At 39.3% G+C, this 25,933-nt stretch overlaps 1 protein-coding gene across 1 annotated transcript in view; it reads left to right on the top strand.

Moving 5' to 3' along the window:
• LDAH (lipid droplet associated hydrolase) overlaps positions 1–25,933 on the top strand; it is a 1,619,373-nt gene that overhangs the window by 1,390,048 nt on the left and 203,392 nt on the right. Inside the window, exon 7 of the mRNA XM_044062623.1 lies at positions 15,359–15,441. Within this exon, the coding sequence (XP_043918558.1) occupies positions 15,359–15,441 (83 nt within the window). The remainder of the gene's footprint in view (positions 1–15,358; positions 15,442–25,933) is intronic.

Below are 25,933 nucleotides of genomic sequence, written 5' to 3'. Positions count from 1 at the left end.
TTTTGGTCTAGTTTCAACTTGGCTCTGCCATGTCCCAAAATCACTGATGCTGAGTTAGTTCATTGATCAGATTCCCTTTTCTGGATCGTCTTGCCTGATGTATATTGCTGGTTTTAATCATCTTACCCCAATTCAAGTGTGCCTAAGATCTGCTGGGTTTCATGAATGCCGATGTTTAATCCGGAAATTTTGAGATCTCAAATAAAGACAGAGTTGATGACATTTGTCAATACCCTACAGTTTTATGGGTATTAACATCCTACTTCTTCTTTTCCAGTAGTAGCTTAATGAGGTCTCATTCCTTGAAATGAGCTTTTATTACTAGGAGTACTCCAGTGACATTTTCTGTATCTTAGGCATCTATGTATTTTAGGGACTAGCGTGTCCTGAGTGAAAATAAAAATATTAAAGCTACGATAACTTTTCATTGTTAATTCTTTGTAGAGGAAGCTCCCCACTGTAGTATCCATTTCCTCAAGTAAGGTAGATCTGATATCAATTTTCACTCATTCCTCAATAGTTGGGGTTTGGAGATCCAATCCTTGGATCTGACTCTGTCTCTTCCTCATGTGCAATAGTAACAAACTGCCTTTTCTTCTCTTTTTCTGTGTACAGTACTGTTGGTTCATATGTTTAGGTTTGTATGTATGGGTAGTTTTACCTGACTAGAAATAGGTTATAAGCAGTATGTTTTTATTTGTATTAGCCATTAGAATAATTGCATATACATCATGTCTTATTCTTTTTATATTTAATTTGCCTCTGTACTCTGATGACGAGCTTGTACCTGAAATTTTGTTTAGGTTGCACTTGTGTTTCCTAAATGACAATAAAGTTTTCTTTGAATTTTTGAATCTTTGCTTTTTAACTGATATTTGAACATAGTTCATGTTTGTATTGAGTTACTCGGAAGAAATTTTAGCTATTTTAGCTCATGGCCACCAAAAAACACTTAAGCTGCTCCCTTATCCATAACCCCTAATATACCCCAGATTTTGTTTGCTGCTTTTGCATTTGGATGTGTTTGCCTTAAGCTCTCAAGCATTTTAAGATTTGAGATGTTTATTTCTACTTTTTTGCTCTCTTTAACTTTTTAACAGTTTTTCTGTTTACAAATCCTTCATTTTTACATGTTTTTGTGTAGTCTACTTTATCATAGTTGGTATTCTTTTTTTTCCCTCTCTTACACTTTCCTTAGTGTAGTTTAAATTACCAGTATTGGTAATTTTTCTGTTTTCTATATTTCTGCCTATAAAAAAACTTTCTTCTACATTTATTCTCTTTTAGTGTCTGTAGAATGTCTGACAAAAAGCCCTTCTGGCTTTAAGAAGTGCCAGAAATGCTGGCAGAAGTCACCTTTATCAGAAGGTCATGTTTTGTGCTTCTAATATTTGGGCCCAGAACATCTTCAGCTAGACTGTCTGAAATTCTCTTTCTGGGACCACTACTGCTGAGACTCAGACTTCTGTGACCTCACATTTGACTGCCCTATGATCTATTTCTAATTCGTCCATGAGGCTTATTTCTCATGCAGCTGAAGGTACCTCAAGGATGGCGGGTTCAGGCATACCTGGATGCGCTTGTGTGATTTTGCAGATTCCTTCAAGTCCTGGTTCATCAATGCACCTTTTGACGGCAGTTTGTTGTTTGGCCCAAAAGTGAAGGACACACTCTCCAGGTGTGAAAAAGGTGGGAAGACCCTCTCTGCAGTGGCCGTACATTCAGCCTATCAAAGAACCTTCTTGAGGAATCAACGAGGTGGTCAAAATATGTGGTTCAGAAAATCCCAGGGTCCTTTCCAAGATCCACATGGAGATGGCTCCCCCGGAGGCAGAGGGGGAACTCGAATGGAAGACGCCACCTATGCAGCAGAGGAGGCCCACAGAACCAGGGGTCTAGAGTGACAGACCCTACTAGCACTCCTGAAACAAGACCTGATTGTCCCATCTGGAGGCAATCGAGGGATGATTATCCCTGCACCAGAGAGCAAGGGTAGATATCACAAAAGATACATGGGTGCAGAGGATCATTTCCAGAAATTATATAATTCCCTTTTCCCTTCCATCTCTATTTGTGTGCACATTTCCCATTGTCCCACCCAATCAGAGGAAAGCAGCAGCACTAAAAATAGAAAAGCTGCTAGAAAAAAAGAGTCATCCAAGAGGTCCCACCAGAGCTGATAGATTATAGAACTTACTCAAGATTCTTTTTAGTGCCAAACAAAACAGGGGACTGGAGAATGATTTTGGATTTCAGCAACTTGAACAAACCAGTTCGGCACACAAAGTTCCAGATGGTCATGGTTCAGTCCATTCTGCCCTTTTTGTGCAAGGACGACTGGATGTACTCAGTAGATCTTCAGGATGCATACTATCACATAGAAATGAACAAACAATCCAGAAGGTACCTGCGCTTCCTGCTGGCAGCCACTAATTACCATTTCAGAGCACTGCCCTTTGGCCTCACCACAGCCCACAGGGTGTTCACCAGATGCATGGCAGTGGTAGCAGCTCACATCAGACTGCAGGGATTCTGAGTATTTCCATACCTGGACAGCTGGCTTATTACTGCCCTGAACAGGCATCTACTAATAAGAACACGAGATCTGGTACTCCGGACTTGCTCACATCTAGGGATAGCTGTAAATTACAACAAATCTCAGTTACAACTGTCTCAAACATTGTATATCATAGAAGCAAATTTTAACATGGTTTCAGTGACAGCATCTCTTCCTCTCTCTTAAGAGTACAAACAATCAGATTTCAGGTCAGAAAAATAATTCACAGTACCATTATCTCAGCCCAATTGATTCTACAAGCCTTGGGATCAGTATCAAGCAGCTATAGTCCTAGTTCCTCTAACAATATTTCACATGAGAATTCTTCAATGGATGTTCGCAACACAATGGTCTGTTGTTTACCAACAGCCCATATAAGAATCACTCAGGCTTGCAAGAGATACTGCTGGTGGTGGATATGATTGGATCAGGTTCTACAAGGCTGTCCTTTCAACTTCTTTAGCCTAAGGCCAGAGTGACCACAGACGCTTCCCAGATTGGGTGGGGGGCACTTCCTGGGGAAAACAGTCCCAGGCAGTTGGTCCTGCGAAGAGGCCAACACACATATCAATGTCCTAGAAATGAGAGCAGTGCTGTTAGCATTGCAGGTATTCCAAGACTCTCTCCCTTTCGGGACCCTTGTGATTCAGACAGACAGTATGTCAGTGGTGTGGTACATCAACAAACAAGGAGGAAACAGGTCTTACCACTTATGTCAAAAGGCCCTTAGAGTGTGGCAATGGGCAATCTCATTCAACCATTTTCTGATAGCAATGCATATTTAGGGAAAGTCCAACACTGATAGCAGACAAACTGAGCAGGTCCATTCTGCTAACGCATAAGTGGTCTGTCAACATGAAGTTGGCAGAAATGATTTTTCACCAGTGGGGTCAGCCTTGCTGTGATCGCTTTGCATGTTCCCTAAACAACAAGTGCAGCAGCTTCTTTCCCTAATCCCCCCACCAGGGAAAATACAGAAGGACAACCAACCACATGATTGCCCCCCCCCCCAGTCTCCAATATGCGTATCCTCTAACTTCATTGATCCCTAAATTTCTGCAGAAAGCTTTCCGGATGAAGAACAAGGTTATCCTCATTGCTCCTTTCTGGTCTCGACAGATTCGGTTCCCCTTTCTTTGGCCTCATTTAATTTGCCCACCTTGGATTCTGGATCCAATTCCAGACATCCTGTCTCACTGGACAGGCATGGTTCACCTGGATATCTCAAACCTAAATCTGACAGTGTGGCTTCTCCACTTCCAGTAAGAGCCAGACAATCTGCTGTTGTCAGCTATTACTTTTATCTCCCAGTAGAGCTTTTACAAGAAAACTTTACAAAAGTAAATGGAAGAGGTTTTGTTTTTTTTGGGGTGAATCAGAAACATATTGACCCTTTTTCAGCCCATGTACAAAGTGTCCTTGAATTTTTGAGGATAATTTTCAATGAGGGGGCTAGCTCCTTTACCATTAGAGATTGATTAGCAGCCATCTCTAATTTTTACACTGAATTTGAGAATTCTACCCTGGCTTCATCTAAACTTTGTAAGGCCTTCATGAGAGGTACCCTTCTTTTGAGACCTCCTTATAAAGATCCAACTCCTCCGTGGGACTTAAATTTGGTACTGCAGGCTCTAATTCATTCCCCCTTGAACCAGCAGCAAAATGTGATCTAAAGTTTCTGACCTGGAAGACAATCTTTTCGGTAGCCACCACCTCTGCTAGAAGGATTTTAGAACTTCAAGCATTGTCCTCTAAACCTCCCTACTTGATTTTTCACAGGAATAGAGTAGCATTACAAACCAATCCTTCTTTCCTTCCTAAGGTGATGTCAGAATCTAACAACAACCGGTCCATTAATCTGCCAGTTTGCTTTCCTAAATTTGCAAACAAAGGTAAATATATGTTACACTTATTAGATGTTCACAGACAATTACATTTCTACTTACATAGAACAAAAGAAATTATAAAGGCAGATCAATTATTTATCTCCTTTGCAGATTCTACATTGGTTAAATCAGTTGCAAAGGTAACTTTAGCCAGATGGGTGACAGATTCTATTATCTTTTGTCTGCAATAAATTGGGTCTGTCTTTACCAAAAGCTTTAAGAGCCCATTCAGCTAGGACAAATGGCTATTTCTTCAGTGTTTCCACCCAGGGCTTCCATGAACAACATATATGCAGCTGGAGCTTGGGCCAATCCACATACCTTTATCACTCATTACAAACTGGATCTGGTCTTGATGGGAAGAGCAGCTTTTGGCTAAACTGTACTCATGAATATCCTTCCTTAGAGTCCATCCAGGATTTTAGGTAGCTGGGGACTCTGTCCCAGCTATTGAGGAATGAATGAAAATTGGCAACAACAGGTAAAGAAGTTATGTACTCACTATAACATTCCATCTGTGTTGTCCATTCTCATTCCTCCTCAACTCTCCACCCACCAGCTTCCAACATTTTAACAACTGATTTCTTGAGTTGGTAAATAGGAATTCCCTGGACAAAATACATAGTGAAACCACTAGAGGCCAAAATATTCTTGTCCTTCTCCAATTAAGTCAGATGATAAACTTGTGGCATGTACTTTCAAAACTATTATTCCACTGTAACCAATGTTCATAGTTTCATATGTGTTTACTAGGCTAATGACCACAAGGACTTTTTTAAGCCTAGCTAATACATCCCAAATCTCTGACAAGTTCTGATATCCTTCATAAGTGTAAGCAGGGGCTTGGGAGATTAAACATTTACAAGCTAGGGCCTGGGAGATGAACCATTTAAAAGTTGCCTGTGTCCATTAGAGACATAGATGCCAAACCTGGGATGAATTTCCTGTTCCTCATCCAATTGTCCAGGTTGCACTTCAGTTGGGTTAGGGAGGAACTCTGCTTCATGTGGACAGGGAGCCTGCCTGTTCCAGAGAAGGTGTAATCTCTGGGATACATACCTGTCTCTCCAGCAGGTCCTATTTATATCACAGGCAAGGTTTATGCCTTTGGAATGGGTAATTCTGGTGGTGTTTGTTTTGTGGAGATGCAGAAGGTTAGTCAGAGTGGGGTATGACAATGCCCTGTATGTCAGGCTCAGATCTGCCCTCAAAAAGCTGTAGGAGACATAATACAGAGATAAAGCCTTGAGGCAGTCTGCATAGGACATTTTACTTATGCCCTGTATTCTTTTAGTGAGGAACCTCTGTAGACATTTCAGTTGTCGGATATTCCTGGTTAGGTACATACCAAAGGGGGCACTGTACTCAATGGTAGGTCTGATGAATACCTGATACAGTGGAACAATGACTTTCTTGGACTTAGATGCCATACCTTTGTTTATAAGTTGTGCAACAGTGAAGGATTGTCTCACTGCTGTAGACATGTGATCATCAAAGGCTAGATTACTATCTATGTGTGTCCCTAAGTCCCTGACTACTGGGTCAACTCTAAGAGTTGTGTTGTCAATATGGTAGTTACCAGGGGTGTATGACTTCCCAAAGGATGCTATTATGCATTTCTTGGCATTTAGTTTTAGTCCATGGCTCTGACACTAGTTGTTTGTCTGTGTCAGCCCTTCCTGGAGCACATTTGTCTCATTGTGAGATTCAGTGACAGCTCCTAATTTGCAATAATCTGCAAATTTAGTCAGCTAGAGACCACTGACATTGGCCTTGATTTCAGAAAAGTAAATGCCAAAAAGTAGCGGTTCAAGGAATAATCCCTGAGGGACTCCACATGTGACTGGCCTGTTTGTAGAGGTGGACTCCCCAGTTCTAACTTCCTGGATCCTGTCTGTGAACCAGTTGGCTGTCCACCAGGTGACATATGATTCTCTGCATTTAAGGGCTTCAGAAGGTTGAACATTGTACAATTATATGATGAAATCTCTAAATTTATCCATGACATCACTGCCTTTGAGCATAAAACAGTAGTTAACGTCAGTAAGGAGTTTTATGCCCACTAAGAGAATGCAGTTCCAAGTAGAGCCAATTACAATGGGCAGTTTAAGAACACTCTTCCTGGGGGTCATCCAATATAAAAAAAAATTATAAAAGTAAAAAAGCTCTTTAAAACTGTATAATAAGACAAGAATGGTCCATGTTAGATGCTTCAAAGCTGAAAATGTTGACCTTCAGAATATCAAATACAAAATGTTGAACATACAGAAGGTCATCAAATGCTGGTAGCTGATTTCTGAGATCACAGTACAGCTGGGAGTGGAGTTTTCCCTTTTTCCCACTGTAGTGAGATCTCACTAACCCTGAGAATTACAGTCTGATCAGCCTTATGAGTCCCATCTGTAAAGCTGATAGAGCGTATCATAACCAATCTCAGTAATTATGATTGTGACGATAAGAAGTACTGCCAGCTTGCCAGGAGAAATAGGGAAGTGGATTTGTAACATATGCCAGCACAGCTAGCTGGAATTTTGTAAAGAATTATGTATCATTTGTGTGTAAAACTGATCTGTACAGATGCTTTTGTCTAAAAATGTATTTGTAATGTTGCTTGTGTTGAAATGTATCAACGGTGTGCCCTGCTGGAAAGAAAAGAAATGTACATGCATTATTGAAGCTGAATTAAATATATATGTTTCAACAGAGGATACTGGCAGAGGAGAGGTTAATCACAATCCAGCTGCAGCAAACTTTAAAAACTTTAAAATATATCAGAAATTAAATTACTTTATGGGTTAAGCTATAAATATGTTATACCAGAGTATTGAATGGAGCCAGAGATGCAATATCTGTGCTAGAGAATAGGTTGTAGCTCCTGTAGGAAGAGTGGAATGGTTATATGTTTTTATGACTTCCAAGTGATCTGAGCAAAGCTCTATCTGTGTGTATGGTAACACATAGGTGCATGGTTTTATGACTTCCAAAAGAACTGAGCAAAGCTCTATCTGTGTGTATGGTAACACATAGGTGCTAAGTCCTGTCAGCATCTAGTGTTGGTGATAGCATGGGAAACTAAGTCAGATGACCAGATGTGTGTGTGATGTCATTCTCTAAGCCAAAAATAATATTTAGATATTAGTAGGTGTTTGCTCTCGGCATTCTGTATTCTCCCTTGGATCTGACAACAAGGACCACTTACCCACATCATCTTGCCTTGCTGTAGTAAGTAACTTAACTAGGAAACTATTTTTTTAAGTCAGTCAGGAATAAATAGTGTCTATTCTATGCTTGTCTGTGTACTTAATAAAGGATTTTTGACTGGAAACAGTTTGTTTACCCTGCTTGGATTACTTCTGAATACCTACTAGAGCTAATAATTCTGTACAGTATTAATAATGTTTCAAGTAATATTTCAAAATAAGTTTTTATTTTTTGATCTAGGACATTTTTAAGTTCACTACTTCTACTACCATTTTCTGATATTTCTTGCTTTTTAATATATAGTGATTAACTGGACACACAGGAGTTGAAAAAACATCCATGACGAGAAGTTTCTTACACTGTTTTGAAAATCAAATGTACATTACTTGTATTATTAAGTTTCAGTGTTTTTCATGCAGTTACCAATGTCTGAAAACAAATTCAATATTGTGCTCACCAGAATGCATCCACTTCATTTTGAATGCATCTTAATAAGAAACTCGCTGTATTCCTAACAGTCAAAAACACAGCTGATACCATTCAGATCTGCAAGGTTTTGTATCATGCAGCATTACTTTGACACAAAATATTTGTCATGTTTCAGGGTTTTCATATCCTTTTAGTTTAGTTCTCCTTGAAGTAAACACCTGCATATCAGTACGACAGGAGCTGCACTATCATATCCTTAATATTTTCCTACATTTTTATAAACATTACACCTAGACTCATCAGTATGTGGATGCTAATAATGATGAGCAGCAAATGTTTGTGTTTATACAATGGCAATATAAATGGCTGAAGAAAGAATAATTCAGTGTTGCTACAGACTAATGCTAAATCAGAAAGGCATCCAGCAAGCAAAACCTGTACCAAGTATTATAAACTTTTCTTTTAACGTCAACATGCTCGACAAGCCACGCTGCTTCACCAGAGATGGCTTGCACCTGTCGCCCTTAGGCTTTCGAATACTGGCCAAGGCTCTTGCCACCCCCATAGTGCCTTTTTTAGGCAAGGCTCAAAAGACAAACCCGCCTCCATAAACAACACAAGAAACCAAAAACTGAGGATAATGCTACTCAATGCCTTAGCATGGAGCAAATCGATATCTGTGCAGTAACAGAAACCTGGTTCAAAGCTCCAGAGAGCACCCCAGCACTACCAGGCTACAACTCATATCATAACTTTCGGCCCCAGAACCCGGACCGAAAAACAAAAGGAGGGGGTGTATCCATTTTCATAAAGGATATACACACCTCCAGGTTAGTAGCACAGCACGAGGCCTCGGAGACCATCCATGTGCAACTAACAGTGGGCAAAACTGCTTTTCAGATCATAGCCTGCTACAGATCACCTACCTTGTCTCAGGACCCCCACTCAGCATTCCTGAGAACACTGGAAAACATAAAGGTCCTACCAAACACTATGATATTGGGAGATTTCAACTACCCAAACATTGATTGGGAGAATTACTCTAGTACAAACTCCTTTGCCCAGCGCTTCCTAGAGTTTATAAACTAACACCCTGGAACAGTTGGTCACCGCGCCCACTAGAGGTGACAACATACTGGACCTGATCATCACCAACATGGAGGATCAGTGTTCCACACCAGAGGAAAACCCCTCGCTGGTGAGATCAGATCAGAAACTAATTACACTGGACATCCACATCCCGACCCCACCCTCAGTCAAGGAAACCACTGTGAAAAAACTTTTCAAAAGCAAACTTCACACTTCTCAAGACCAAGGTGGAAAGTTTCAAAGCCCCTGTGCTAAAAGATAATGCTACCCAAACCACAGAATCATTTACAAGTGCATTCTATGAACATCTACAGGGATGCATGGATCAAGCCATCCCAAGTAAAACCAAGACTCACTCATCCAAAAAGAGGAAACCATTCTGGTGGTCCCAGGCCATAAATAAGCTATACAACAGAAGGAGGAAATTACTACATGACAGAGCAAAATCCCAAAAAGGAAAGGCATCATTGATCAATATTATCAAGAAACTATGATCCCTCATAAAATCATCCAAGGCCAGTTTCGAAAGAAAAATTGCCAAAGACTCTAAAGATAACCACAAAGCCTTCTTTAGCTATGTCAAATATTTAGGTGGCAACTCTCAGATATGCTCTGAGCTAGTGCAAAATGGCAAAGATACACTGAACCAACTGACATTGCCAACATCCTGGCTGACAAGTTCAGCGCAAACTTCACCCCACCCCCAAAAGGGCCCATGTCCATCCCAGAAGAATGCAGAGCCCCAGACATCACGGACATGCAGGTAAAAACAGCCCTCTCCAAAGCTAAAAACACAGCATCAATGGGACCGGATGGTGTCCCAGGCTGCGTCTTACATGAGCTCCAAAAGGAACTAAACCCTCACCTACATTCACTGTTCAGTCTCAGCCTTACCACAGGCTATGTACCCAAAGAATGGCGTATAGCAACAGTCATCCCGCTCCACAAAGGTGGTGCCATAACAGAACCTGGGAACTATCGCTCTATAAGCCTGACTAGCCTGGTCTGCAAAGCTATGGAGCGAATCATCATGGAACTTATAAACAGAGACATCGGGAACCTCCAGACACTGGACCCTACCCAATTCGGCTTTGTTAAAGGCAGATCCTGCCTCCTAAAGCTAGTTGACTTCTTTCAAACAGTTACCAAGGCCATAGATGAAGGGAAGGTAGTCCACACAGCCTACCTGAACCTTGCTAAGGTCTTCGACACCATTCCCCACTCTGGCATCATAGACAAGCTCACCAGCTTAAACATTAACCCCTATGTCATGAGATGGGTGGCCTACTGGCTCACGGATGGAACACACATGGTCAGAGTTGCGGGTGCTATGTCCGACTCTAAACCAGTTACAAGTGGCGTCCCACAGGGCTCAGTCCTGGGACCCCTCCTGTTCGGCATATACTTCTCTGATGTACAGGCAAGCACGGGAGGACTGTGGCTGACCAAGTTCATAGATGACTGCAAACTGGGGGGCCATAATCAACTCTCTGACTGACACAGACATCCTCCAGAAGGGTCTTACAGAGACAAATACCTGGTGTCAAAACCATGGCCTCAAGCTGAATGCCAAAAAATGCATAGTCATCCCCTTTGGAAAAAACAAAGTGCCCACGAATTACCACATAGGTGGTAATCCACTAGGTACAGAAAATGTAATTAGGGATCTGGGGACCCAGGTAGACATCAACCTCTCCTTTGATAATCACATTGCCAAAGTGGTTAGAAATTCCTTCTATGTAGCCCACCTAATCATAAAAAGGTTCACCTCTAGATCAAGAGAGGTCATTGTGCCCCTCTACTCATCACTCATTAGGCCCATAATAGAGTACAATGCCCCATTTGGTATGTACCTTACTCGACACCTGCAACAGCTGGAAAGACCACAGAAGTACCTCACCAAGAGGATCATGGGCCTCAAAGAGATGCCCTATGCAGCTCGACTAAAGAAACTCCAGCTATACTCAGTTGCTTACTGCCTGCTCAGAGGTGATCTCTGCCTAAAGTATAAGGCCATGTCCAACCTGGAATTAATGGACATGCTCCACCTCAAGAAAACCAAATCTCTTAGAGCCACATGCTCCAGTGAATTAAACCTCAGCACAACAATAAACAGGACATGCTGGAGGGATAGATTCCTGTCCCAGAGACTTCCCTCGCTCTGGAATAAAATCCCAGTTTATATTAGGCAGAGTCCCTCGCTGACTCTCTTCAAGAGGAATCTTGATGAGTGGATGGGAAATCGTAAATTTACCCCTGGGATCACTTCAGTGGCCCTGCTAGACAGAGGCCCAGGAAACTAATTTAAAAGGGAGGCAAAAGCCAACACATTTTGGCTAGGCTTATAAATGCCTTTGGGCAGATAGCCTAGTACCTACCTATGAACCTGTGAACCTATGAACTTTGTACAACCATTTTGCAACATATAGGAAAGTCTGTTGCACTGATTTGGCACACTTCAGGATATTAGTTTTTGAGGGAGTCAGGATGCAGTTAGAGCTAAGTTAAAATCTTCCATGTAGTGCAGGTGCCCCCACTTCTCAGCCATCAGCAGCTTCTTCTTCTTGTGCTCATCAATCTGCATCCTACATCAGTGAAACAACACCCCATCTGTCCCTACCTTTCATGAATATCTAGAGTTTGCTCCATATTTTTGACGGGACAAAATGCTGAGTATTGTACTCATTAATGCCATGGAAAACTACACTTGCTGAGCTCTTATTCTCCTTATTTTTATTCTTATCTCTTATTCTCCTGAAAATGCATGTTAAAATAAATCAATTTATTTCATCAACTTTCTGAATGAATAAGAGCAATATTTCAACAAGTGTCCCTGATTTGGGACCTGCTTTGCTTCTTGATCTTGACTCAAGAGGTCATAAGAAATAAATAGATCATGTTGAACATGTCTATTAGATAGCTAGATTCCTTAGGTGCTGAAAACCTCCTGTCTCACCTGTAACTCTGCTGTCATCCCATGTTAAAATGGGTCTGGCAGTTGGAGCAGAGTTTAAGGTTGCAGCATGTAGTTCCTTTGGTGCAGAGTTTTCCTTCAGCCCTCATTTTCCTGCGGTGGGACCTTGAGCAAGTGGCTTAACCAGGCATTGCTGCTGGGTCACCATTGAGAAGGGACTGTGTGTCCAGTGGGCCTAACTGGTTAACAAATGGGTGTTATTATTGTTATCTTTATTATTATTATTATAACAAGGTAAAAGACAAACTATCTTTGAGCTCCTTCAGTTGTCCTTCATCAGGGTATCAGCTGTAATGGCTTGTTACTTTATGTGGGCCTTGACCATATCCCCGGTTGCCTCCTAAATAGCCTAAAGCAAGACTTAGCAGGACCACTTGAGGCACTTTTAAGCTACAGCCTTAACACAGGTTATGTATCAGATACACTGAGGGCCGCAACGCTTATCCCTTTTCATGAGGGTTGGACCATCAACTGACCCTGGGAACTGCAGACCCATCAATCTGACAAGTCTGATGTGCAAAGCCGTAAAACAAATTATGGAAATGATCAACAAGGCCATTAGCAACCTACAAACACTGGACCCATCTCAGTTTGGCTTTAACCAAAGGTATTGCCTACTTAACCTGGCAGACTTCTTCAAAAGGGTCACCAGGGCTGTGGATGAGGGAGAATGGTGGATACCACCTACCTGGACCTACCCAAGACATTCATTACAGTACCCAATTCAGGAATTGTTGACAAGCTGTCAGAACTTGGCATACATTTCTACATAACTCACTGGATTGCTGGCTGGCTCACAGAGAGGACCCAATGAGTCAGGATCAGTGAGACCACCTCCATCAGGAAACCAGTCTCCAGTGGAGTACCGTAGGGCTCCATGTTGGGCCTTTCCTATTTGTCATCTACTTCTCTGAAGTAAAGGCTGATGTCAAAGGCCTCTTGCTCACCAAGTTCACAGATGACTCTAAATTGAGAGCTATCATAGATTTGTCCCACAACAGCAACATCTTACAAGAGGGTCTAGCACTAACAAATGACTGGTGCTAAAGCCACTGATTAAAACTCAGTACAAAAATAGATTATAATGCCCTGTGGGAAATCATTTACCCAAGCTAATTACTCAATCGATAAAACACCCCTAAGAGTTGACCTGATACATAAGGATGTGGGAACATATGTAGACAGTAATCTGGCCTTCGAACAACACATAGCCAAGAGAGTAAGGAAATCATTCTAACTCATAAACAAGGGTATGGCATCCAGGTCCAAGGAGGTTATAGTACCACTGTACTTGTCAAACACATCATTGAGTAAAATGCCCCCTTTGGCATGTACCTAACCAACCACTTGGAACGATTAAAGCACCCTCAAAGGTTCCTCACCAGGAGAAGCCAAGGAATGAATACCCTGTCCTGCACAGATCACCATAAGGCTCTATCTCTATACTCAGTTTCTTACAGTTTACTCAGAGATGATCTATACCTAGCAAAAAAGGCATCCTCAGATCCATTTCTGATGGATCTCTTGCACATCCACAAAAGAAACAGCATGAGAAATACTAGATCCAAGAACCTGAACTTTGTCTATGGCATAAATAGAATATGCTGGAGAGACCAATATGTCTCTCAAAGGATCCCCTACTATGGAATAAGCTCCCATATACATGAAGCAGAGTTCATCCCTGACCCTATTCAAAAGAAACCTTGATCACTGGATGGGAAATCGCAATGACCCAGGTGATCATTAGGCTAGTATAAACCTATGCACCTGTCAGATTTGGATTTGTGATGTCTAGATTGCTAGCTACTGCAATGCATATTTTTGTGTAATTAAATGCTGTAACAAAAGCAGAATATCAGAATTATTATGACTGATATGACCATAATAATATCATCATCTTACATGGCTGACTATGAGAAGTTCAGTTCTTAGTAATGTAAGTCCTAAAACTTTGAAAATGTAAATGTGAATTAACAAAAGTAACATCAAGCTTAGCTGTTACATATTAAAAGTGTCTTCTGCTGGGGGTTTTCCCCTGTACCCCCAAATCCTTTTTGTATATATGCATATATATATATATATATATATATATATATATATATATATATATATATATATATATATACATACATACATACATACCATCTCTGAGACATCTCTGAGATCAATGTATTTTAGAGAGGAGTGAATTATCAGAGATATAGCAAATTCCTAGCTAGTATTTATTTCCCTATAATTGCACTTAAATTCTCACATTTCTGCAGATTGCAGTTACAGTCCTCAAACATACAATGGGTAGTCATTTCAGAAATGACAATTTAGGTCTGCCAAAGTGTAATTATTTTGAGTGCATCGCTTGAGTTACTGTATGATAGTCTGAGGCTATAAAGCACATAACTGACAATATAATGGCCATGTGTTATCCATTCCTATTTGAGAGACTAATCTGAAAAGTTTTGAAAAAATGTATTCATGGCAATGCTAAAATATAAAGTACAGTATTACAGGGTTTTTTGTTTCCCCCGTGTCCTTGAATAGGTCAAAGTGGGTACGAAGAAATGAAAGTATAAATTGTACTTCAGAGATTCCATCAGTGTCAACATAATCGCAACATTAATTTATGTAATCTTTATCAACAAGTACTAGTGTAAATTTAAACAAAAGGCAGAAAGATGATTAAATATGATTTTATTGCCAGTGGTTCAAAAGGTTGTACCTCGAGTTTTGATGCAAGAAGACCAAAAGATCATGTGTGCTAGTTATAGGAATTTTCAGCAGTGTTGGTATAGCAGCATTGTGATCAATAGTGCTGTATACGTGATATGTGCATTTGACAGAAGTCAACACTGTTGTATACTTTGTGTGGGCATTTAATGTTTCTACTGCGAGGGAACATGTTTTATTTCATTCTGTTTAATTTTATTTGTTGCTGGCTGGCACCAGTGGCTGGAGCCCTATCTGCACCATCCTTCCTATGAACTAAATAATAATTCTTCTTAATTCACATTTCTCTAATTTTGCCATAAAGTGATGTAGAAATTTGTTTTAACTTTTACCTGCTCAGCACACATCAAGTATGTCACAGTGGAACTCCATTTGCTTTCGTTACAAGAAATAAATTAATTTACCTATATTTCTTCCTATTGTTAATTTTCAAGTTAAAAAAAAAACAGAAAAACTTAGTGACTGTCACAGACTTTTTGTTTTTTGTTTTTCTTATAGCAAATGCCATGTATATGGCAAGTCAAGAAATGGTCCAAGTTGTGGACAGAGACAGTTCGGTCATTAAGGAACAATTGAAGAAGGTACTGTTGGATACAAACTTTTTTGTTAGTGGAGGAAGGAGATGCAAATCCACAATTAAAAAAGGCCTTTAAAGTGCATAAACATTTTAAGTAGTAATATGACAGCTTTAGTATATTTTACCCTGCCTTAATCACGTCTTAATCTTGAAGTCATCATTCTTTACTATATTCTGAAGCAACAAAGTATGAGTAGACAGCATGAATCTTGCACTTGACAGGTTAGTCTTTATAAATTTCTAAGATATAGGACTTATTTGATTTTAAATTTGATTAAGTCACTGCTTTGACTTCAGAAAACTGGCTTATTGGTCATACATGTCACGTGACCCTATTAATCTTAAGAGTCTACATGTGTAGTCCTTACTAGTTGGTAGCTGACTTGCAAGTAAAGCCCTGTTCAACCACAATTTCAAAGACATTCAGCCCTCCTGCTATGTAGTGCACCTTTCCCTTCCCAGCATTCCATATCGGAATGAATGATCCAGACTAAGGCACATCCCAGTTAATATTTTGTTGCTCCATGAAGTACATTGGTGTATCTGAAATTGTCTTCATCTTGGGCATTCATTTGGTTCATATTCTAAATTGGTCATTTATCATGGTTCAGATTTTCTTATATTTAAATGAACAGTGCATAGCTACAGTGCATATAGCACTGGGAGCTTGTCATCAGTATAAATACAGGTTAGAAAATAACCTTTGCTTCTTTCTGTTGTAACTATGCTATATTGTCTCCCAGTATGGCATCTGGGATTATTTAACCATGTACTTTCTTTTAGCAAAATGATATTTTGTGTATGACTAAGTAATATGGCCATGGAAGGGATACTCTCTCTCCATTTTTAAGCAAGCATGACAACTATCTCCTTTGCCTGAGAAAGGACCGTATTTTTCCATGTGTAGTACATGTATTTTGCTATAAGCCTGAATTGTCAAAATAAAGTGCAACTTTGAGTGTTTTTTTTGAGAAAAACAATGCACTGACATGAAGAGGTCCATCTTCATCACATGTTGGATATTATGTCTGGCATGGATTAGGCAACTTGTTCCCAGTCCCTCCCCATTTACTCATAAATGCTCTGCAAAGTAGTACTGTCTTCAGACCTCTTTTGGTACAGTTTGAGCTATAGTGTCATTGAAAAAACCCTGGCTACTTTCAGACAATTTCCAATATTTATGAGAAGGTTTCAACGTGTATCTGATGTTAGATTATACTTGAAAGAAATTCCTAGCAACTGTTCAGAACATACCATTCTTATCTTTCTCTGAAGAGGTTTACATTTCTGAACCAACCCTCCCTAGGTTTTATATGTGTTGGTGTTTTTCTTACCTCACTTGTACAATTATACTTGTTTGCCTTTTTCTGTTTTTGTGTTACTGTGTCTGTTACTGTTATTCATTGTTGTTGTTAGTGCTCTTTACATTTTTTATATTTTAGTCACTTGGTTGACGTTGGAAATCAAAGCTTTTAAAATGTAAATATGAGCATAAAATACCATCCCATGGTAAACATTCTGTGTGTATTCACTGCTTAGATGATGTGCATTTTTTTGTGATATTTGTAAATTTGTAAATCTTCTGCAGCCAACAAAAATCGCAAAAGTTAAACATATTCAGGAGAGAATGGCACTGCATCTGCTCCAAGTCACCATTTTTGGGTTAACTTCCTTTGTCATCAAAGGTCAAGCCCCCTAGTTATTATGGATGTTTCTCTCCAGTCATAAATAAGAATAAAACAAAGAAGTGGAAAACTGAAAATGTAGGAAGTTTTTCTCCAGTTCCTCAGTTTAAAAAACTTGAAGAAGCAAATTGACTTCATAATTTCATAGTTTTAGGATTACTTCATATAGGGTAAAGGCCATTAGAAAGCAGGCGCCATTATCAAAAAATAGACATTAGTACCTGACCAGGTATCTAATAAGTCTTTAAACAATTTCAAGGATTTACATTGCCTTATCTGTATGGGTAAGTTATTCCATAATCATACAATGTACGAGTTATAAATTTAGTTCTTAATTATGTTCTACATTTTTCAGTTCGAAATGTATAGTTTATACTTTATGATATCCTATCTGATTGCAACAACTCATTGTTTGACAAAAGCCATAATTCTTTATCATAAAGAGCTTGATAAGAAAGGGTTGTACAATCAGTTATTCTTTTGTAAACTTTCTTTGAACACACTTGAGCACTGTTATATCAGCCTTTGAACAGGAACAAATTAAAGAATTATACTCAATTAGGCTTAAGTTGTACATAGTTTTTCAAAAACTATGTTAGATCTTGTCATGAAGTTTTTCAGGAGTAATCCCATGGTATGCCATGGTACACATCACTTTGGCCTTAATTACACGAGTTTTTCTTAAAAGCTAAATTAAAGCTTATATGGACATGTAAGTCCCTATACTCAATACCTAATGAAAAGAGTATTACCAAATCTGTATGTTTGTTCTGGTCTGAATGTACCAAAAGATATTACTCTGCCTTTTGGGAAATTAATGTTTAAACTATGTTTATTGAGCCACCAAAATAAATTTGACACACATGAGATTATTGAAAACTAGCAATATGAAAATGTTAAAAATGCACCAATTTTGATGTTATCCACATATGTGGCCATCCAGTTGCCATGGTGAGTAAACAAGGATCAAAGTACAAAATTATACAATACAGGGCCCCAAGCAGACCAGTGTGTGACTACTGAAATAACCTCAGGCCACTTAGAATAGTAACCATGGACTTAAACATGTTGGCATCTATTGATTTAACCATCACTTTACCAGTTTTATAATGTATGGATTAATATCTAAATTTGTCATAGAGTTTATTGTTATTATATACTGAATACTGTCAAATAATTTTGATAGATGTAAATCTACCACTCCAATACTAATGGCATTATTTAATGCTTCACTGGCAGGTTCATAAAGTTGTAATAAGTTGGTGAATGGTGACCTCTTTCTCATGAAAACATATAAATATTACTATTAATGTCTAATAATGACAGCATATACCTCTCAAAACTTTTGCTCAAAGGTGATGTGAAGCTACAATGTTTGCTAACCTTCAAGTATCAAGATTTCTACTCATTGCTCTGCTGGAGTTTCTAAAAATCACAACAAAGTGTAATGGTTATCTTCTTTAAAACTGGTTAGAACTAAATATGTGACTTCTATGCCCACTTGGAGGTGTATACATTGTGGGTTCAAGGCCATCATCAGCAGCAAATTCTTTCAGGTGTTACTCATACTCTTTTGAGAGATTGACTATGAAAAGATGATCTAGAGCTTTATTACAGTCCAGTTAAGAATGTCATTTGCATTTTCCTTCATCTGGTATGAGAGTGGAAAGAGTCACCTGTTCACTGTCTCTATTTCAGTTACAGCATCCATATTCTTCTCACCAGCCATTAGTCATCTGCTGTTCTTGATGAGGCTGGGTTCAAATTAGCAGGCACCACTGTTTACAGATTCATTGGCATGAGTTGTGGTCTTGATGATGGAAACCACAGTCCTTGAGATCAGTTTCTTCCAGATCAGCCTTACGCTTGGTGTCTGTGGCCTTAGCAATGCTTAGGCATTAGGAGTCCCTTCAGTTCTAGAGTTGGGTGTCAACCTCTTAGAGTCAGTCTTGGCATCAGCTTTATCATTGTTGATGTTGATTTTAGCAGAACCATCTTTCTAACCTTCAGGGTTGAGGTTGTTGCTATCAAACTGGAGTCAACAGGTTCATCCATCTTGTTTAAGGATCTGGCTCAGCTGAAATTTATTCAGCATGATTGTTGGCTTTGGCTTTTTCTTTTCTGCTTTGGTAACAGGGTTTGGTACCTCATTTTCAAGTGTCATGCTGACATCAGTAATGACACTACTTATGTAATGTTCCCACTATAGCTTTGGCCTCAGCAGAAGACATTTATTTGTCTGCTCATATAGATGTCCACCTTTTCATTCTGCAGGACAGAGGGGCAAAAATCCTTTTTTGGGGATCATTCCCAGATAACTGGATACATGCAAGATTTTTCATCATCATCGGATCTGTCACACCAAAAAACATAAGTGTAAGAGTAGGCATTTGGATGTACCTCAGGAGGCCCCCATTTCATATCAAGGACCACATATAAACTATACACTGGAACTGATGCTGACAGAGTTTATAGTCATTTAGAAGAAAACTCAGTTATGGCAGTAGAACAAAAGGGAAATAAAAGAAAGTCATATGGAACAAAGGATCATTTGTTGTTAAAGTCATAATTGAGAACTGTAAAAAGGGGAGGAATCTAAGTATGTCATGGATTGACTACAGAAAGGCATTTGACAGTATCCCACATTCATGGATAAAAGAGTGCTTAAAAATGTATAAGATACATCCTACACTGATAAATTACATCACAGTGACCATGAAACAGTGGCACACCACTTTGCAGTTAAGCCATGATAAAGGAAAAATTATTAATCCAGGGATAAAAATCCAAAGGGAGATATTTCAGGGAGACTCTCTGTCACCGTGGCTCTTTTGCCTTGCCCTTATCCCATTAAGCTGTCTGTTTAACAGATTAGGTCATGACTATAATTTGGCTCCCAGAAAGCAACAAAGTGTGAAGAGTTCTCATCTTCTCTTTTTCAGTGATTTAAAACTGTATAGCTCATCAGATGAGGAACTGGAAGCAGAACTGCATGTAGTCAAAACTTTTTCAGATGATGTAAGACTGTCATTTGGCCTTGATAAATGTGAAAACGCAACGTTTAAAGCAGGAAAACTGCAGCACCAATAAAACATCAGTTTGGGGCACGAATATGATATAAAAGAACTTGAGCAAGAGGGAGTGTATAAATATTTGGATATTGATGAAAGATCAACAATAAAACATGAACAAATGTGAATAAAACTTGGTAAGGAATATTTTAGAAGACTTAAATTAATCCTGAAAACAGTGTTGACATCTAGGAACAAAATTCAAGCTGTAAACCAATTTATTCTTCCTGTCCTACCTTCCAGTTTTGGAGTGATTGACTGGCCCCAAAAGATGTTGGATAGGTTAGCTATGAAAACAAGAAGGATGCTTCATGCTTATGAAATGATTTACAAAAATTAGTGCATACCAAGATTATATATTCCCTGTTCCGAAAGAGGTATGAGCCTCCTTGAAATTGATTACATGTATAGATCTGCAGTCGTGGGACTATACATATCTGCTGACCTCGCAAGACCTAAACATAGTGAAAGTTTTGAAACATGAGGAGAGTAAATCTAAGATGACTTCCCTTCTTAGTCTAGCAGAAGCATATTGGCGTCAAGCGGGAATGGAAATTAAATCAGAAGTAGATAAAAATCAGGCAGCAACTGAATGTGCCAAAAAACAAAAGAAAGAATATAAGGTGAAGGATCAGATGAGAAGGCAAGAAATGTAGAAATTGCATAAATATAGTTGCAAGTATAGAAAACTCCTGGAAGAACCTCATGTTGATCAGGACTGAATGCAATAATGGTTAAGGAGAGGCGAACTTAAACCAAAAGATGAAAGGTTAATATTGGTGGCCTAAGATATTGGGCTGCATGCACATTGGTTTACAAAGTCCATTGAACATGTGGAGAAACAGACAAATGTAGGTTTTGTAAAACAGAATTGGAAACAGTTGCACACCTTGTTGCTGGTTGTGATATATTAATGGTAGAAGGACTGTATACTGAAAGGCATAATAATGACTTAGGAATGGGGTCCATTCCCATCATGGTATTAGAAACCCAAAAGATTTGGAGAAATTAAAAAAAAAGAAGAAAAACATAAGTGTAAGAAGTAGGCATTTCTGGACTCCCAATAATTAAACATATTAGATAGAAACTCCTAAGCTCAATTCCATTGTTACAGAGGCTGCCTTGAATATGCTCCAGCACTACAGCATCCTATTTACATCTTTTCAATAAAGAATCCAGGATTATGGACAGGTTTGGGAAGTATATTTGCACTTCAATTTTTTCTTGAAGGTAGTAAACTTACTTTCTCACATTTTAAGCTTCCAGCAAGAGCTCGCTAATGAAATGAGCTAGTCACTGAATGAGTTGCCAGATGAACAGCCTAAGACCAAACTGCAATTCCAAATGACAAGTCTGTCATCTGCTACTAATCGTCCATGCAGGTTTTTCACAATTCAGTGAATGTTGCAGTAATTACAACTGGCATTGACCCATTTCCTCACTGTAGTGCCTGGCTGTGCCTGACAGACTTAACCAAGAATTCTAAGGTGATAATCACAAATGCTGCCATCGACAGGTCTGTTATAGTTTGGCCCATTAGTGAGAGCATACTTGGAGAATGTAGAAAAGTAAGTCAAAACCCTGATAATTGATAATGGTGTTAAGCTCTAGCCACTGCAATGCAACTTTTCTAGGGCACAGTGTAGCCCAAATCAGATATAGTTTCTGTGTAGCCAACAGCAGCAGAATAACCAAACATCTTGAAGGAACTAACATGGGCATGGTAGCTTTTAGAAAGGTCACCAGAAAACATGCAGGAACAATCAGCAGCAGTAGGGTATTGCAGCCGTCCTTCAAAGGATAGCAATCCCTGTAACACTGGCTCCACATGCAGGACAAAGTAGATAAGGGCAGTGGTATCTAAAGACTGTATAAATTCCCTTCCATGCCCCTCCCCAGGCCCACTCCTTCCCCTTGCCAGATAGCCAACCCCTTCAAAAGGATGTGGCAAGAAAAGAGTTATACCATCCAAGAACTTCTACTTTACTTGAAAGTATTGGGTTATTACTCCAGATTCCTTTTAGTATATAAAATACCAAAGAACCTTAATTTAGTTCTTCACTGGGTTTGAGTGGTCTAAGTGAATCTGTACCCTTAAGAAAGCTTTCACATGGTCATGGTGCAATCCATCCTACCCTGTCTGTCAGAAGGAGACAGGATGTGCTATCTAAATCTCCAAGATACGCATCTACACATAAAGATTGCTAGGGATTGCAGGAGGGTTCCACACTTCTTGGTTGAAGCCAGATATTATCAGTTTCTGACCCTGTCATTATGTTTTACTTCAGCCCCCCTCCAAATGCATTCCTATAGGTGCTGCAGTGCCAAGGCTGCAACCTGAACAACTAGCCCCTCCAACACAAAAAGGTTTGCTCTCTGCTTAAAAGTCTTTTTTGAGTTTCTTCCATTCTCTGGGAATTGCAGTGAGTACTTAACACTCCAGCTGGAGCCATCTGAACTGTGGACATTTGTAGTATGCACACTGGATACTTTATCCTCCCAAGCATGTCTTCCCTAATACAGGATTCTTCCATATAAAACATGGATTGTCAGATTATTCGGTTAGGGCAGCACAGTGGTGCAGTGTATAGCATTGCTGCCTCCCAGTAAGAGATTCTCTGATTCGAGTCTTGGCTGGGGTGTCTTCTGTGTGGAGTCTGCACGTCCTCCCTGTGTTCACATGGGTTTTCTTCAGGTGCTCTGGTTACCTCCCACATTCCAAACACATGGATTGGGTACTGTTAACTGGCCATAGCTGTGAGTGTGCATGCAAGTGTGTGGTATGGAACAACCACTACAGGGTAGCCACCAAGTACCACCCGGTGGTGTGAATCTTAGTTCTAGATGATTGTGTGTAGTGAAGTGACACATCGACCCCATGTACAAAAATGGGAAAAGGGGTTGTAAATGGATGGAGACAGTCAACGAATTAGCCTGTCTCTGAGAATTGGGTGTAATAATAGCAGCTATGTACGTGCCTCCTTACACTAGGTTTGATGTGACAGTTACACTGTGGATCCCCTCTGCTGACCTTAGTAATGGGTGTTAACCCTGACCCTACACCTTACCTTAAAAAACACTTCCCACAACTTTGCCATTTTTTAGACAACTGTGCAGCTAGTGTTATGGAGTGTTTTAGTGTGAGGCTTGGGAAAGGCAGTAGTTTTCCTTACTTGATCTTTTGCAGGTTTGATGTTTAGGTTGTTTAATTTTACGTAGGTTTGAATTTCTTAAAGCCAGAATGGTACATTCATTATTAAGTAGGTTTGAACATTTGTCAGGGGAACCATATATATGTGTGAATGTCTATATATATATATATATATATATATATATATATATATATATATATATATATATATATATATATATATATATGTGTGTGTGTGTGTGTCCATCCATCCATCCACAACTCCTTTTTCTCAGTTTTGCACATTTGGTCAGGGTGTCACTTCAACAGTGACAATCATCTGAAGCCAAGGTTTACTCAGCCGGATGGCTAGCCCTGCCACAGTAGTTCTTCCACACCATACACTTGCACACACTCACACCTATGGCCAATTTAGAATACCCAGTCCAACTACTGCATGTCTATGGAATGTGGGGGGAGGGCTAGAGCACCCAGAGGAAACCCAAGCAAACACAGGGAGGACATGCAGACTCTGCACAGAAGACAGCCCAGCCGAGAATCGAACTGGGGAACCTCTTTCTGTGAGGTGATAACTCTATCCGCTATGTCACTGTCTGTAGTATAGTACCACAAATGCTTGAATAACTTGCTGCTGGTTGTGATATACTTATAGCTGCATGCACACACATATACACATATGTACATATAAATAGTTAGGATATTGCCCATAAGAGTAAGTAAAGGATATTAAACTCACTAGGCCACAGTTTTAAAACTACTTTATGGTAAAGAACCTTTTCTAGCTTGTTCCTGCCACCTGGAACCATCAACCTCAAGTGAGGCTACAAATCAAGAAACTATAAAACTATTTAAATCAACATTAAAACTGCATCTTAAAAAAAATCTGTTTACACATGCTTTACAGACAGTGGCTAATAGACTACCTCAGCTGCATTGCACAATCCCCAAGTTAACTACTTCTGTTTCCAACTGATAAACTGTAATCTGATTGATCACTTTTGTAAATACTGTGAATATTGTTCATTCTTTAGTCAGTGTCATTTAAACTGTATGTATGCATCACTGTAAATGCTGCTGTATATTAATCATTGTTAATCAAACCTTATGTACATATCTCGTACCATCAAACTTACTTGATGTATTTAATATAATCTCATGGATCGTGACTGAAAGGGCCAACAGACCAGCTCACCTACCCAGTAAACAAATGATAAATAAATAAAAATAAAATGCTTTTGTGTCAGGGTTCTTTCTGCTTGACCCATAATTATAAATACTCAAAATGTTTTTAATAAATGAATACAAATAAAAAAAAGCATATGGTCTCAAAACGTTTACTTGTACAGAAAAAAAAGTTGCGTATGTTGCACCTTGGGGAAGAATTGAAAAGGTTACATTAGTCGTCCCTACAGACAAAATACTATCTTTCTTTGGGAAGAATTCTGCAGAAGTATGATGATGATAATGCTTTTCCTCACATATGCCAGTTTTCCTGAATGGATTTAGTCAGTTAGAGGTCCCTCTACAGGTCTAGCATTTACTACTGTATGCTCCCTAGACATAATAGTCTTATCAGTTCAGAGCGTTTGGCCAGTTAAATGTGTTAATTTCATTGGTTGTTTATTGATCATTTTAGTTTACTTTTATGTCAGCAATTATGTGAATGTTTACTTTTTTTTTCTTATTATGAGCTAATAATTGCTAGAAATGATTGTTTAAAGAAATATGTGTACACATTTCCTCACTGAAATCTACGAGTAACTCTGCTTTGTGGTGCACAGCCTCCAAAGACTCTTGTGTTTTTTTTTGTCTCAGGGTTGTGTTTGACCCCTAATTACAAGCACACTAAACGTTTTATCAAATTGCTTAAGGTCTCAAAAGGTTTTCTTGTACAACAGGAGGTTATATATGTTGAAAAAGTACAAGGCTAATATGGAGAGGTTTTAAGAGACAGAAAAAGGCAAAGAACCTAATAAAAAGTCAATGGCAGGTCCTTCAGAGTGTCAGAAAAATCTAAAGAATATAAAAAAAATTCTGAAAAAAGATGATGAAGAGGAAAATGTTTTAACAGCTCATATTTCAGTTGTGTTAAGCCTTTGATGGCTCCTACTATGAGGAAAGAGCGGCTGCAGAGTGCCAATAAACCAAATAAAAAAAAACACACACACACGAAAAGAGAAAATCTTGAAAAATGCTCTTCTCATTTAAACTTTGAAGACGGCAAGCCCCCCTGCACCCCCACACCCCCAAACTTATATATAGGTTCATAGATATATACTAGGTTAATGAACACCAGGGCCTTTATAAGGCAATCTGTGCAATCCAACCCAGATGTGTCCATATGTATCATGGTCGTTTATTAGGAGGAAGTTTCTAGAGGTTATGTGGGGAGATGTGTTAGTCTTGGCATTACTGTGTGCCTCTGTCTATCAGAGACATGGGAGCCAGAACTGGAGTGAATTGCTGATTTCCCATCCATTGGTCATGGTTACACTTAAATAGGGTTAGGCATGGACTCTGCCTCACATAAATGGAAAACCTGTTCCAGAGCATGGGGATCCTCTGTGATACATATCTGTCTGTCCAACA

Source organism: Protopterus annectens, chromosome 2.part1 (assembly GCF_019279795.1).
Source record: "Protopterus annectens isolate FY-2018-M chromosome 2.part1, PAN1.0, whole genome shotgun sequence".
Taxonomy (NCBI): domain Eukaryota; kingdom Metazoa; phylum Chordata; order Ceratodontiformes; family Protopteridae; genus Protopterus; species Protopterus annectens.
Note: the sequence above shows the minus strand (reverse complement) of the source record. Positions and strands in the feature narration are given on the sequence as shown.